Genomic DNA, 16,193 nt, shown 5'->3' on the forward strand with positions numbered 1-16,193 from the left:
GAGCAGGATCACCACTTTTTTTGTACCCTGATGGCATTCTACTTACAGAAAAAGGGACATCTAACACATTTCTGATAAATCAGATGTGATATTTGTAGTTCCTGCCAAGCCTCCTACATGTGAATTTGAAATTTTGATTATCAAATGTAAAATGGCTAGCTTTTATGAACATGCGAGCTTCATGCAGAAGACAGTTGGATTAAAATAACTAACATGGATTCTGAAAAAACAAACAAACAAACAAACAAACAAGAGGCCCCAGCAGGATGCTCTGAATACAGAACAAACAGAAAGAAGAGATAATAAAGCTATTTCTTTTGTTAGGATTGATTCTGTCATTTTGTTGAAAGCCTGCAACCACCTGAAGTATTGTATGAATGAATTCTCCACAAAGGTGAGGCTTCGTGTTCAGAAATCTGAACCAGAGCAACATATGGATTTTTTTTTCATTATTGCAATATGTTACAAAAAGTAAAAAAGTGAAACTGCTTATGTGGAATATATGTCATCCAGAAGTGGCAGAATACAATGATATGGAAATTATAACGTGCCTTGTTATTCCCAGCTGCACATGTATGTACACATATGTACAAAAATTCCAACTACAAAGGAATTCCCATTCAGTTTACTGAAGATGGTTAATCAAGTGTGCAAATATGCAAAGTTGTTAAGGGATAAAGAGCCCCATAGCTCTGTTCTACCCCAAGTGCTTCTGCATGTCACTCCAGCCTTTTTTATTTTTTTAATTTGTTTTTGCATGCCTTGAATCACTTGCCCTATTCATGTGAATGGTTGCAACCACTCACTTCACAGCCACTTACATCCTCAAATCCTCTGGAGAAGAGCCAAGCCTGGAAACAACCTGATTTTACCAACCATCCCGGGATTCTCTGTGATTAAGAAGTGATTGCTAGGCATCAGAAACTGTCTGCAACCAGCTAAGCTATAACTTGTTTTCTCTATTTTCTTCCTTGCCATTTGACCATCTCTGACCATCTCCCCATCTGATGCAACCAGCAGCTGCCATGCATAAGAGACTCCGCATTTGTATCCCTACCTACATGTCAGTGAAAACCTTTCCTGCTGAACTTCCTGACAACACAGGAAAACTTAACCAGGACATTAAGAAAGCCTGGTAAGTAAGATTTCAGATCCATATTAGATAAGATCACACTAGGTTCATTTGAAATGTATCTTTTTTTTAATAGTAATTTTATTACAAATTATAATTACAGGAATAAAAACTAATACAAACTGAAAAAAAACCTAAAAGAATAAAAAGAAAAAGTAAAAGGTGCAGAAAAGAAAGGAAAAAAGGAAAAAAGAGAAACAGAAACAGAAACAGAAAAAAAAGAAAAAATAAGAATATGGCAAAGAAAAAGAAAAGAAATATATAAAGAAGTGACTTCCTACCTTCATCACAAAAAGTACAAACAATTTTAGTAACTTATCACCTTCTCTTAAAATACAACAAATGATCTCTTCTTCCCATATCCCAACTCTTATCTATAAACAAATCCATAAAGCATCGTCATTTCAATACTGATGTCAGCAAAATTCCATTAAGGATTACCATAGGTAACATATTTTTTTTCTATTTTAGCCTCAATCAAATAAACCAACTGCTGACTGTGGTGGAATGAAGAGCTGGCAAGTAGACTGGCTCTTTGATCATTCCTTTCTGGACAAAGAAAAGACTTGAGATTGTTCCAGACAGTTGTTCCTCATGAGGAGACTGCATGACAGTGATCTCCGGCAGGTTTATTGCCATGGGAGACAAGGGAATAGCCATCTTGCTCAAACTGCAGTCAGTGTCTTTGAAAGGACACTAAGTTCACATACTTCAATGTATTGTCGAAGGCTTTCACGGCCGGCATACGATGGCTGGTGTGGGTCTTCCGGGCTGTGTGGCCGTGTTCTGGAAGTTTTGTTTCCTAACGTTTCGCCAGCATCTGTGACCGGCATCTTCAGAGTGCAGGAGCACAGACAGGAGTAGTTCTGGGCACAGAGAGAACTGCTCCTGTCTGTGCTCCTGCACTCTGAAGATGCCGGTCACAGATGCTGGCGAAACGTTAGGAAACAAAACTTCCAGAACACGGCCACACAGCCCGGAAGGCCCACACCAGCCTTCACATACTTCGTTTCTAATCACTTTTGAAAATGGCTAGGAACCTTTGGATTGGCAAGTTTTACAGCAGTGGGTGAGTTTCCTTCAGTCCTTAGCGAAAGAAGTTTTAACTGTAAGTTTAAGAACTTTAAAAAAATTTATTTGGATTAACAGCAAAAGGGTGATTAAAACTTTGGTTTTAGAAAGTTACAAATGGATGAAGGATCAAGATAAATTTCAAATAAGATTTTGGAATTAATTATAAAGAATCCTTCCTGTGGGAAAATGCTTTTGTTTTGATTAAAAAAAAAAACATAATAAGTTAAGACTTTAAAAATTGGACATGAGAGGGAATGAGAAGGAACTAAAGATTATAATTAAAGGAGAAGAACACTCAAACTTGACTTAGAATTACAGAATGAAGCAAAATATTTTAACATTGGACATATTGAAGGATATTTTTGAACAATGGATCCAGAAGTTAATTTGGTCTGACAAGATCAAGACTGAGTTGAAAGTGGATTTAAAAATGACAGGCTACAAGAATGACATGGAAAAAGGTGTTAACACTGGACATGCAAAAGAAACCAGCTGATGTCTTAATAATTAAAAGGGATATACAGAAACAAAACAAGAAAGTGACCTGGATAATTTTCCTATACTACAAAAGAGGCTTGTTAAAGTTTTGAAGAATTTTGTGAGAAGGGACAAAGAAAAAATGAAAAGAAATCAAGTTCTACAATATTATTTGAAGGAACTAAAAATCAAGGTTTTTAGAAGTAAAAGGGAGGAATATAAAATTGGCTCATTTGAAATTTATCAACTCAATCATATAGTTACAGGGCTGTTCTAAGTTTTATAATACATATGTTTGTGACAGAGCAAATTTATACTATTCACGTAGCACGAATATTTGCACAGAGAAGGGGCTTTATGAAGTAATGTCTGAAGAAGTCTTGAAAATAACAGAGACTGTTTTATTAGTTGATTCTCCCCTAGAGTGTTTCTCCAGACACTTACCTCTCTGGGTTGTTACTGTTCAAGAGGTAGTCTCCTGTTTCCTTCAGCTTCTCAATTCGGGATTTAAATCCCTCTAGGTCAAGCTTGGTAGCTTCCATTTTACGTAGCAGTACTTGAGTTGATTCTTCATTTCTCCCATAATCTGTGATTTCTAGCAAAAGCCCCCTTTCTGCCATCCAGGATTCCACTTCCAAAAGCTGAAAGAAATGCAGTGATGATGGGACTTGCATGCGAAACAGATTCCAACATATAATCTACGGAAACAGAACTATATTCAACACAGACAGCAAACTAGGTGTGCTCTCAACTAGAGGTATGTGGATCAATGTAAATCCTAATCATGTCAGTACAGCATATATACGTGTGTTAATCCATTCTGTCAAGTATTCTATACATTACTTTTTAAAAATGCAAAAACTATGCAATTGCTGTACATAACTTTCCCAAAAGGAAAGGAAAGCCTTAAATTAAGGATATTTGCTGTTTAATAGTTCCTAACATTGCCAGTTCAAAGGTATTGTGCAACTATTCCATCTTTTACTCCATTACAGAATTGAAGGTGGGACGAAGCAAGAGGTAGAATAAAGACAGGAAAAGATGGAAGGATTACATATGGAAGATGCTGGCTAGATGCTGACTGGATTCCTCATAAAATTCCATGGAAGAGGAAGGGTAACTTCAGGAAAAAAAAAAGTCCTACATCACTCGGGTTCAGATGAGAAGTTTCAAACATTTCAGGAAGTTGAGTTTAATTCCATTCTCCCCCACCCCCAGTTCCAGAAATCTGATCCAAATTTCTTCTAAGAGAAGGAAAAAATTAAGAAAAATGGTCATGGATCTCATATAAATCTCATACTTTGGCCCTCAGAGAGTCAGACTTTTCCAAAAACAGGAAACGTTATATTACTCAAGTCTTTAATTATACATCCTGAAAATAGCAGGATTTAATTTCATAATAGCTAGGCAATAATATCCATTCAGACTCTAATAATGTATTTACTAAATTAATAGAAAACATCTGATCCTTCACATATGTGTATCTGAACACAAACAAGCAGGGGTTTGCTCACACCAAATGAGCAAATGATTTTGTTTGTCTAAATAGCTACCCACCAACCTATGGAAAGATGCTTCTGAATTGCAAGAATCCCCTGGAATAACATAGATGGGGTGGGGAGCAGGGCAGAAGAGAAGGACTGCATCAGGATAAAGACATCTAGTCAGTTCAGCCAAGTTGGTTTGGAAAAAAAGTTGCATCCTTCTTGGCAAAATAGTCATAGTTTCATGGATCTAAATGGTAACAATTGAAAATGGCTTTCCATCACTACTTTACCTCACTGAGGAAATGCTGGGCTTCATGAGATTGTACAAGCCTCCATCTTCTTTCCTGAGCTTCATCCTTCAGATTTTCAAAGGAAATGGTCAATTCCTTTACTTGTTCCATGACTGTCTGGGAAGCAATCTGCTTTTCCTTCACCAGCTTCTGCCCAGAGTTGATAACTGCTTTAGTCAAAGCATCATGGCTGTTAATCTCATTCTCTAAATTCTGGAAAATACAAAGTAAGATGTGTTTTAAAAGTGTAAGGATTTTCTCCATATATTTCTCTACTTCCTGTTCTCTTCCTTTTTAAATGCTTGCTGGACTTTTCTATGTAACAGACTGCGAGTCTGTCTATGTTTTTATTATTATATTATAGCTATGTGCCCGAAAGGTACAGAGACATTTCCTCTCATTGTGACCAAAGGGTGAAAAATTGGGGGAAAAAATCCATGGTAAAAATAAAAATCACTCCTACCCAGCCTTCTCACCAGGCTGATGTAAGTGAACAAGACCCTAGAAGAGGCGTAGACTCTTCCATGTGACTTCCTCAACTTGTCTGGAAGGTATAGTAAGGAGAATGGCTGATACGTGAAGCAAAGATCTCCTTGCTGTTAAGCTCATGACTTGTTTTAACCACTCTTTCTTTATCCATACTATATCCATAGTAGCCTTGTATTACAGCTAATGCTATGCTATAAATCACTGCTTACAAAACACAAAGCCTGTGCTCACATATTCCTATACTGTATATCTTCATATATGCTGCCAGAAGCTGCCTTATGACTTAGCACGACTTTCTCCCTCCTGTTGCCCTCTGAATGTGTACAGCAGTGTTCTTCAACCTTGGGAACTTTCAGATGTGTGGACTTCAACTCCCAGAATTCCCCAGCCAGCATGAGGTTGAGAAATACTGTTCTAGAAGAAGATATTGTTCATTTAATTCATTTTGCAGCGATGTGGAAGTGTGAAAAACATGCAACTTTCTGAAGAACAGAAAGTGAGCTTGTAGACCTCACGGTGAGCTAGCTGAAATAAATTAAAATAATTTTTAAAAAGCAATGGAAGAAGTGACAAAGAATTTCTCTCGCATTTTTCACTACTCCAGTATTTCCTGCTCTGTCACTTTAGCTACTTTACCTGGTGCTTTTCCTGTAAGCTCTGTATGGTTGCCAGAGATTGGCCATAGTCTCTGGAAGATGCCAGAGGGAGTTTCTCATGAATCCAGGTCAACTCCTCATTGACATCCTGGAGGAACTGGTACTGCAATCTGTTGGCTTCCAAACATTGCCGCCTTTCCTGGAGTGGCTCCCTAAAACTTTTGTATCTGGAGATTCAAAATGAAGTTGTGGGTTTGATTGCTTTTAATTAAGAAAGATTATAGACTAATATGCATTGATTGTTACAATTAAAAACACCAGGCTGATAAAGAGAAAGGAAGGATGATAACAGTATTAAAGGTGAAAATTAGAATACTTAGAAGGGAGAGAAGAGTAGGGAGAAACCGCAGAACCATTTAAGCACCTGTGTACCACCTGGTCCACTCTGATCTCTATCTCATCTGCTAGAAAATGTTTCTCCTGCTGGAGTTCTTGCACTGTGTTGATCAGACTTTGGATCTGGTCCCTGTGGGCAGCAAAGCTGGCTTCCAATTCTTCCTGTTTCTTTAGGAGATCATTCAGAATCAGTAGATTATCACTGCTTTCTGTTGTTTTCATCTCACTGTCTAGATCTTCCAACCATTTATCCACATCGTCTACAATATGTAGAAATTGCACAGCCTGAAGCCAGAGGGAAGAAGTCCATAAAGATCATGACATTTAAACACTGTTGTTGCTGCTGCTGCTGCTACTAGTATCCTTTGTGTCTCTACAACAGCTTTTCACAAGCATACACATAAACACAATACATTTATTTTAGTTTTTTCTTTTCTTTTCATTAATTGGAAATTAGTTAGCCAGCCAGGTCAATTTCTAGAATTACTACAGCTAGCACTAAAGGCTCGGGTTCCTTCCTGTTTTGTTTTACCTTGTAAGCATCCAGAAATTTTCTTTTCTTTTCCTCACAGTTTTCCAGCAACTCATCCCAAAGTTCATCTATTTCCTGGAGTCTAGACTGGAGGACATCAGAAGCATAATGTCCTTCATGGAGCATTTTCTCTCCTTCCTGCAATAAAGACACTCAGTCATCTCTTGATGGTTTAGCTTTCTATATGTTGTCCTTAAACAGCCATACCTTCCAACAATCTTATCATTATAATCCGATTCAAGTTATTTTTTATTTTCGCTTAAGATAAGACTGCAAATCATTTGTTTAACTAAGATGCCTCCAGAATCACCTCTTCAGAAAGCCTCCAGAAGCACCTCTTCAGGAAGTGTCATCCTTTGAAATGTAGTGGGCAGGCTTCAAAAATTATTTGGAATGTGTAGGAACAAGGGTGCAGCACCTCCTTAAAGAAGATGCATCTTTTGTCAGACTTTTGCAGAAGCCTGAATGAAGTGTCTACTTTTATAAATCAACTCATTAAAGCAGCCATATGTGTAATGAAACTCCTTAAAGCAGCCATTTTTTGTGTGCAGAAGACATAGCAGCTTTAAAGAGGTACTATGCTCATACTCATATGTATACTGAAGTACCTCTTCTGAATTTTTTTGAATAATTATAATCCATAATATAATATAATCCAATTAGATATTTACTTACTGTTTTGATTCTGTTGAGATGGTTGCTGTTAGCCACAATCTCTGCCTGGAAAGTCTGGTGCTTTTGCAGTTTAGCCTGAAGATTGCTTGGATCTCTCCAGCTCTCATCAAGGGCAATACTGTTTTTTTCACTCATCCAGGCAGCTATCTTTGGATAGAAAAACACAATTGTCAGATCTTGATCAGATTAAATTCCTAGTAGTTCTATGAACTGGAAAGGTCTCCCATCTGAAACCCTGAAAGAACTGCAGCAAGTCATCCAGGAACCAGGAACAAGCAATTTGATCTCTTCCTATATGCTTTGGCTATGTTGGCTAGGGCTTATGGCATTTGTTGAGTACTGGAGATTTTCAAATGTCTTTTTCTGGCATGAAAATACGTCTGTCTGTCTGTCTCTGTCTGTCTGTCTGTCTGTCTGTCTCTCCTCTATATTTCTACATTACAAAATGTACTTTCTCATAATGTCTCAGGAAATTAAATGCAACATATTATACCTCAAAAGAATCATGCAGAAATTTTTGTAGTAGCCATGACTCCTCCAGCAGACGCCCGCGAACTAAAGTGATTTCCAGAAGTTTTTCCTTTCTAGGAAGAATAAATACTACTGGTGATGTCAGGCAACACAGATTGTTGAACTGTTTTTCATTTCAGAAGTGATTTCAAATATAAGCTAAATCTTCACCAGAGTAGTGGCAGGAAAATGCAAAAAGTATGAGGAATCGAAACAGCAAAAGCCACCGCAGAGGTGTTCCCCAAACAAGCACATCCCATAAATCTTAACCTCTTTCCAAAGTGAGTAGGTGGGTAGACAGTCACTGTATTCTCCCAGGCTTTTATTTGAAACACAGGATAATGTAGTTAATGAGTGGTAGGTAATTAAAAAACCCATTAACAGAGGAGAGAGGGGTGGGGTGGTTAAACCGTATAGGATATTAGAGATGAAACTGGAGAAAATACTTGAACGGTACCTTCTCAAAACAGCCTGGCACTTAGTCATTATATTCTCAGAATCATAATGCTGACTGTCCTTCAGCTGGTGAGCAAAGAAAACTATTGTATCAATCTTCTCCAGATGCGTTTTCAAGTCCTCTTCAAATTGCATGTGCTTTTGCTGCAGACTCTCCACACTGGACACTGAATCCTGAATCAATTGAAACAACTTAATAATATGGAAAGCTACCTTCTTCTAGAACAGATCATTTGTTTATCTAACCTAGTCTTTCCCAAACTCCAGATGAGTAGATTTCAACTTCCAAAATGTCTCAGCCAGCATGGCAATTAATAAGAATTGTGGGACTTGGTTGGCATTTGAAGAATGACCAGGTTGGGAAGAGCTGATCTAATGCAATATGATTACTCCAGCCTTCTCCAACCTAGTCTCCATTAGAAGAGTTATGTTTGTAAACTGTCTAAACCTGTATCAGCCACGAATGCAGAGAACAAGAGAACGGCTTTTAATTTGGGGGTGACTACACTAAACAGGCTTCAAATGGTTTCCATGAAACTTCCCCTTTTGAATATGAAATCAAAGAATATTGAGTTCCTTCCAAAGTACCCTTTGTTTCCTTTCAGGTCTATAGAGCTCAGATATAATCTTTAGAGGACTGCAGTTTTTTCCAAAAATTCTCATACTGCATGTACTTCTGCTTTGCTAGAATATACGCCAGCAAAATCAGGTTGGAGGATGATGCTACAGAGCAGAAGGCAAATCCAATAAACTTGCTAAGAATCCCAAAAGGTACATGATGGAATGAGAGATTCGGTGGGACTTTGGTAGGGAAAAACTGAAAGTAAGTGCTCCAAAATGGGTTTGTTCTGCATTTTTGCTGTATGCTTACATTTTTCACTCTTGGGTGAAAATACTCTATTGCACTTACCCCCAAATCTTTGTTTGTCAGGAAGGCCTCTTTGCTGCTTAGCCAACTTTCACTCTCTTCCACATAACCAAGGAATGTCTGTTTAGGAGAGAAAGAAACTCTGTCACTGCCCAATATTATTATGACATTACAAAGTTCAGTGATTGCATAAATAAATAGATTGCATAAATAAATAGATTGCATAAAGATTGCATAAATAAATAGATTTTATCCACCAAGATTGGTGGCTACCATACTTCCACTGTTCTGTTCTACAGCCATCTAGTAATTATCCATATTTATGCAGGACAGATATGATAGCCATAGACTTCTCTGACATTGTCAGCAGTTCTCTATAGTCTAAGAGAATTACCACTGGCATATTACCCACCACTTTAACCTTTAACCGGAGATGCCAGGGACTGCATCAAGAATTTCTGCATGCATTACGTAGTCTTTCAGTATACTACAGTGTTTCCTGACTTGTGCATCATTTCAAAGAAAATGGGACCCTTAAATATATGCATTCTTCCAAGGTTTTCTCTACACAGGGAGAAAAGACCATGAACATGATTCCTTGACAAAAATTCCAGTTCCTGTTATTTAAAATTCAAGCCCTGCCATGATGCATGTAAGGAGAAACATTCCACCAAACCAAAAGTACAAGAAAAGAAAAGAAAAGAAAAGAAAAGAAAAGAAAAGAAAAGAAAAGAAAAGAAAAGAAAAGAAAAGAAAAGAAGGAGGAGGAGGAGGAGGAGGAGGAGGAGGAGGAGAAGAAGAAGAAGAAGAAGAAGAAGAAGAAGAAGAAGAAGAAGAAGAAGAAGAAGAAGAAGAAGAAGAAGAAGCAGCAGCAGCAGCAGCAGCAGCAGCAGCAGCAGCAGCAGCAGCAGCAGCAGCAGCAAATTGATGGTTTGAGGCTTTGCTGAGGATCAGTTTCAGGAACCAAATAAAAAAGAAATGAAGTGTAAATAGAAGTGTAAATAGAAAGAGCCAGTTTGGTCTAGTGGCTAAGGCAACAGACTAGAAACCAGGAGACTGTGAGTTCTAATCCTGCCTTAGGCAGGAAAGCCGGCTGGGTGACTTTGGGCCAGTCACCCTCTCTCAGCCCAACTCACCTCACAGGGTTGTTCTGAGGCAAATAGGAGGAGGAAGGAGTATTAGATATGTTTGCCGCCTTGAGTTATTTATAAAAATAATAAAGGTGGGATCTCTCTCTCTCTCTCTCTCTCTCATATCTATCTATCTATCTATCTATCTATCTATCTATCTATCTATCTATCTATCTATCTATCTATCTATCTATCTATCTATCTATCTATCTATCTATCTTCTCCCTCCTTTTGATTAGAGAGGGTTCCAAGCTTTAAAACAATACCCTCTGGATCTAGTGCAACCCCTGTTTTCTTCCATCTGTCATGCAGAAGCTACCAATAAAAAATCTTCCTGACAGCATTTACTCTTATTTTTGCTGGCTGCTCCAGAATTATCATCATCTTTTACCTACCTGTAAGTCCCTGGCTTGAAGCAGTTTTAAATTTTGTTCTTGCCAGGCCTGGATCATTTCATTCAATGCTTGTTGTAATCTGATGAGGGAATGATGGATCTCAGGAGCTGCATAATGGCCAGAATTGCCAAGTTTCTGACCGTAGTTGCTGAGAACACCAAACCTTTCCCCTTGAGCTTCAATCTCTGCCTAAAAGATGACAGACAGATTGATGTCAAATGTTTGTGCAGAATCAATATTCAGGTTTTTTGGAAAAAAAGTAGACTTTATTCAGCAACCTTCCCCTGTTAATATTTATGTGGAAAGTAAGGAGAGCTTGGTTTGGAAAACCAAAGTAACACAGGAAGGTTTGAGAGTTTGAAAAAATATATAAAGATCAGCAAAGACTAGTTTTTCTCCTAGTTAAATCTGGGAACTTTTAGCTATAAATGAAATATGTTTTTAATTGTACATTATTAAAGCAAACAACATCACCACCAATAATAGAGGATAGTAACTGCACAGCAAACAATGTCCCTCAAATTTCAATTTTCTTTTCTGTTTACATCAGATTTCATTTTATCCAGCATTTTATGATTGTATTCTTGATGTTAACAGTAAAGAACATGAAATATGTTTATTTAACTGATATCTTTCATCATTTCAGATTTATGAAAGAAGTTAAGCCGGTGGTTCTTAAACTGTTTGACCCGTTACCCCTTTTCTGAGTCTTGAATAATGTCATTATCCCCACGAAACAAAAAACCCAAAACAAAACCCCAAAACCCAGCCTCTGTTATTTTACACAGGCATCTTGGCAGCAGCAGTCCCAGACTGGATCCTCAACTCCCAAATAAGCAGTTACAAACCGCTCCATTGCCTCCAGGATATGCCTCCATTACCCCCAGTTTAAGAATCACTAAATTAAGCTGTGGATACTATCAAGTATTCCAGATGTCTTTTTTAGTCTGCCAGCAAAATACATGCCTCACTGGCTGTTTTCATGGTGTTCCTGCCCCCACCTTTTCCTCAGAAGAAGGAAAAGATGATGTCCTCATCTTTGTTTCCCTGATGAGCTCCTGCATCCCATCTCATTTCCAAGTGGAACTAGAACAGCCACAGCATCTATCATCAATCTTTTCTCCCTCCTTGCCTCTTGGAGACTTTGCATCTTATTCATGGAGCTTTCAGTGTCTCAGTGCGTATGTTCACACTGCTTACCACTGATGTTCCTCCTTTCCCTCTCTGATGTTCAGAAGTAGGTTTGTAATACAATACAGGCCTAGTACCCTGTCTCCAAATGCGTATATTCTAAGAGAGCTCCTCTATAACTTGTCTTGACCTCATAGGCTTAACCTCCAGCACCCACCCTGAGTGGGGTATTTAGTAGCATTTTTTATCCCTGATTGCTTGAACGTTTGTCCATATGCAGGCTTCTCCAGTGGCAGAACCATTCTAACCAATAAGTATTTACAATACGGCTTCCAACTTGCCAATAGCAGAGTGCTGATATTTCCTGTAAGTTCTAGACTTGCAAAAATGTACCCGTGTATACACTGCTATGAATTTTAGCATAATCCGAATAAAAATGAAGTTCAGAGAGAGAACAGACTACATTTGGGCTTAGAAGAGAATGTTCCAGCTCAAAAAGTAAGCACAGAAATAAGAAATGAGGATGTAATTACTTGATGTTTTATTGCTTCAATCAGTGTTATTTCAGTTGTCAAGTATTGAAATTGCTAGTTGGGTACTTTTTAAAGTAATGGAAACTATTATAAAGATAGCCATGTCCTGCTGATATAATGCATACTTGCCTTTATTTCTTGATGCTCCTCTATCAGACTTTCTGCTTCAGCTAGACTTTTAGGAAGATCTCCAACTTGCATCTGACTTTTGACTTCCTGAATCCAATCTAGTAATTCCTTCAGTTCAGAGTTAAACTTCTGTAACTGATAAGAGGCTGTCAGCTTCTCACCCCTGTTGTGGTGGTAGAGAAAACATCTCAGAAGAGAGTATCCTTAGTTTTCAGGAGAGTAAAAGTAAGGGACGGGAGGGGTACTTTCAGACTTTCAGGATTCTGTTAATGTAAACTTACAATAAAGACAGAGTTAATACTCATGGTTGTGCTTCTTGTCTGGACTACCCTGAAGGACTAACAGAAGACAGGGCCTTGTACAAACATTTGTTTGTTTATAACAATTGTATAGCTGACCATTTTCAAACAATGCTGGGTGGCTTACAACCAATAAAACAGTATAAAACCAATAGTGATAAAACTAAAAACAGAAAAACCTGGCACCACCACCACACTTCCCGATGCCACCCACATTCTCATCTCATCCTGACCTGGCTCTATTCCCAACACCTGGGGGAAGAGCCAGGTCTTGAGTGCTCTCTGGAAGGGTAGAAGGGTAGGGGCCTGTTGGATCTCAGGGGGGACGCTGCTCCATAGGGCAGGGGCTGCAATGGAAAAGGCATGCTTCCATGGACTCACAAGGCGGCAACATTTAATGGAAGGCATCTGGAACGTGCCTACCCTATCTGCTCTGATGGGACATGTAGATAACTTGGTCCTATGCCATGTAGGGCTTTAAAGGTAATAACCAGCATCTTGAATTGCACCTTGAATTTACCTTCGATTGGCCTGATTCTGGAGCCGTAACCAGTGGTTTCTCATTTCCTTTTGTTTTGTAGTCAGTTTGTTACTGATAGTGGATGGATTCCTTTCACAAATTTGGCACAGTTCTGGTTCCAGTGACTAAAAGAAACATAAGCACTCTATCTAGTTAACATGCTCTTCCTTCTGAAGCTATTCTTTTAATTTAAAAATCTATTCTGTATCAGGCTTTTCCCTTCACGACATTTCAAAAGGGTTATCAGAATGAAAAGAGAAAGAGAATAAAAATATACAAAATGCATAGACGGGAAAAATAAAGCTAGTTATAAAAGCACCCACAAGCAAAAGGCAATAGTAACATAATACAAAGCTAAACTAATCCCAAAAGACCCTCTGGGACACAAAAGTTTTTTTTAGCAATATGGTAAATCAGGAGACAGTGACCATGAAAATATTCTGGGAGAAAAAGAAAGCCCTTTTATTGATGCATGCCTGAAAAAAACGTATTACACTTTGGCTAAATTTCAGCTAATGTTAGTCACCACAGAAATTTTCAGAATGGTGAATTCTTTCACCCCTTGAACATGTATGCCATGGAATGCTGAATCTCTGGATGTTTTTTTCAACATTTGCAGATATTTTCTTATGGAATTTGGATATTTCCAACTCTCATATATTCCACAATATAAATGCAGTGGTTTAAATAAGAGCTGACATTATAAAACAAAGTTGTCCCTTGAAACAGCTCTAAGGCAGCATAAAAAAGCAGCTGTTCGGTACAAGTACCACCCCAAAATACATAAAACGTAGGCAGCTAATTGGCCATGGTTTGCAGATTGCATGCTATAGTCCATGAATATCATGAGAGAAAAAATGTCTAGAAGGAAGTTTGATGCATAATCATAGATGACAGAATGGTTGCCAATTTGGAGATCAGATTTAACTCATGTAGAAAAACTGACTAGGCTGGTAGTTGGATTTTAGTTCAACTTCAAGAATGAGATAATATATTCCACTAAAATTGTAGGTAGTTTGAAGGCCTTTCATTATTCTTGACTTAATCTGTTTATCTACATTGCAGCAGTAGAATAGAGATGGAAAAAAATAGGACACCAGGTTATCCCTCCCAGATTTTGTACCATTGAGAAAGCAATTTTGTGGACTGGGATATATATCCCATACAGAAATAGCCTGATTGGCAGGTTACAGGCGTGGAACATCTCCATGCCTGTGTCCTGTAATCAGGCAACTTGACAGGAATTTAAACTTGCTGTTCAAGTCACCTGCCTACACTTGCCTAGCCCTGCCCTACAACATGTTAAAGAGAGCAATTCATGGTTGTTTTTCCTACTAGTAGGTAGTGCTTGGTGGGATGGGAAAGGAAGTCAGAGGAATCCTCCAATAAGTTTCCTTAACTTGTCCCTGATTAAAACTGAATGGACGGCACTGTTCACCAGCCTCATTACTGTGACAGAATAAGGCTTGGCCAGCATACTTTTCCAGCAGATTTTTGCTAGACTTTCCCATGGGCGTCTTGCTTTGCCTTTGGGCTCTAAGCTTAGCTGATGTGTGGGTCAGATAACAGGTTCTTTTTTCCTTGAATATACTATTCTTGCTAATATTAAGAAATCCATTATTTGTTCTGCAGCTGATTTTGGTGCAACAGGCTAACATGGGTTATACAGTAACATTTGGCATTCTCTGATGGGACTTATTTTTGGAACAAGGCATAAACACCAGGGGGACAAAAAACATTTTTCAGCCATTCCCCAAAGCCAAATAGAAAGTTTGAATGATGGACACCCTCCTCAAGTAGACACCTTGATTTACCACATTTCTTATCTCTTGTTGGAAACCCTAGTCACAATAAAACTGGCATTCTTTAGACTCAGTGTGGAAATATTCTGGTCATCCAAAAAGGAACCTAATCATACTTACCCCTGAAAGTGAATAACTGTATCAGGCTATGGTTTCATTTGCTATTTAAAGAAATTTTCATTTTGTTCTATTCTTGATGTTTCAAAGGTAGAATCTAGTCATGGTACGCCTGTATTCCTACTGTTCTGACTCACTACAGAGAAGTTACATTTGTATTTCAGATTAAATCAAACTTCAGAAAGCAATGAAGTCTTGGAATTGAGCTTATAGAAATGAAATTACTGCACAACTGTAAATAGTACATACGCAGGGCAAATTTCCAGTGTTTATATCCACATTATTTGCAATTATATTTCAAGTATTAATTATATCTGGTCTTTTACCTCTATCTTGGATTGAATGATGCCAATTTCTCTTTCCATTTCATCATGTCTCCGAAGCAGATTTTCTACACTTTCAACATCTTTTCCATAATCCAGTGCTTGTATCAGTGTACTCTTGAGCAGTAGGAAAAATGAAGAGGAGATGACAACTCCATTTTTTAAAAAACTGAAATCTCTGATTATTTTCGCCCTTTCAATATTTCTAACTTAAATTTTACATCTTTATGTATTATGAGGATTGATGAGATATCTATAGACTAAATGTTTAGGCACTGAGTAATTACTTTGAAATAAAATAACACAATAAAATATAATGGTATATCTATACAAGAGCAGAAAAATCAACACAACAATCATATATACAAATGTACAGATTGACAAGCAGTTCAATTAAAATACAAATAAAATAAGAATGAGGAATTAACCGCAGTCTAAAAATAAACCAGAATATAAAGCTAATCTTATCATTAAATACTCCTTATGTAAAATGACACTCTAATTTAAAACTACTGCAAAACGTTATAAGTGTAGAAGCTGACCCAGGGGCAGATTTAGGATTTTGAAAGCATGTGGTAGATTGAATACTTATAAAATGAGCGCTATGAGCTATAAGAGGACTTTAGAGGCTGGTATTTTGCTTTTTTTAAACTAGGAAAATTAAATCTCCTATTTCACTTTGTCCTAAAAAGGATATTTTAAAAAGTCAGGTAAGATCGGGAGTTTGGTGAGCATCTCTAGGGGGTCTAGGGCATCACTGGGAGTTGGGTGGCATATAAATTTAAATAATAATAATAAGCAAAGATACTACCAATAGTTATAGGCGGCTTAG

General features: G+C 37.8%; 1 protein-coding gene across 5 annotated transcripts in view; it reads right to left on the minus strand.

The window, feature by feature from the left end:
• Window positions 1–16,193, minus strand: part of SPTBN5 (spectrin beta, non-erythrocytic 5) — a 129,559-nt gene that overhangs the window by 28,940 nt on the left and 84,426 nt on the right. For all 5 annotated transcript variants that reach the window (XR_015797002.1, XM_088145500.1, XM_088145499.1 and 2 more), the window contains exons 43-55: window positions 15,365–15,478; window positions 13,120–13,244; window positions 12,297–12,463; window positions 10,508–10,692; window positions 9,025–9,102; window positions 8,116–8,288; window positions 7,642–7,732; window positions 7,149–7,295; window positions 6,474–6,611; window positions 5,970–6,226; window positions 5,586–5,772; window positions 4,461–4,673; window positions 3,128–3,324 (exon numbers count right to left, since the gene is read on the minus strand). Coding sequence is in view for 4 of the 5 variants with exons in the window: in XM_088145500.1 (XP_088001626.1) it covers window positions 3,128–3,324; window positions 4,461–4,673; window positions 5,586–5,772; window positions 5,970–6,226; window positions 6,474–6,611; window positions 7,149–7,295; window positions 7,642–7,732; window positions 8,116–8,288; window positions 9,025–9,102; window positions 10,508–10,692; window positions 12,297–12,463; window positions 13,120–13,244; window positions 15,365–15,478 (2,072 nt within the window). In the remaining variant the exon portion in view is untranslated. The remainder of the gene's footprint in view (window positions 1–3,127; window positions 3,325–4,460; window positions 4,674–5,585; window positions 5,773–5,969; window positions 6,227–6,473; window positions 6,612–7,148; window positions 7,296–7,641; window positions 7,733–8,115; window positions 8,289–9,024; window positions 9,103–10,507; window positions 10,693–12,296; window positions 12,464–13,119; window positions 13,245–15,364; window positions 15,479–16,193) is intronic.

Source organism: Python bivittatus, unplaced genomic scaffold, assembly GCF_059951505.1.
Source record: "Python bivittatus isolate LINGU-HERP-01145 unplaced genomic scaffold, Pbiv_v1 ctg000480_np1212, whole genome shotgun sequence".
Lineage (NCBI taxonomy): Eukaryota > Metazoa > Chordata > Lepidosauria > Squamata > Pythonidae > Python > Python bivittatus.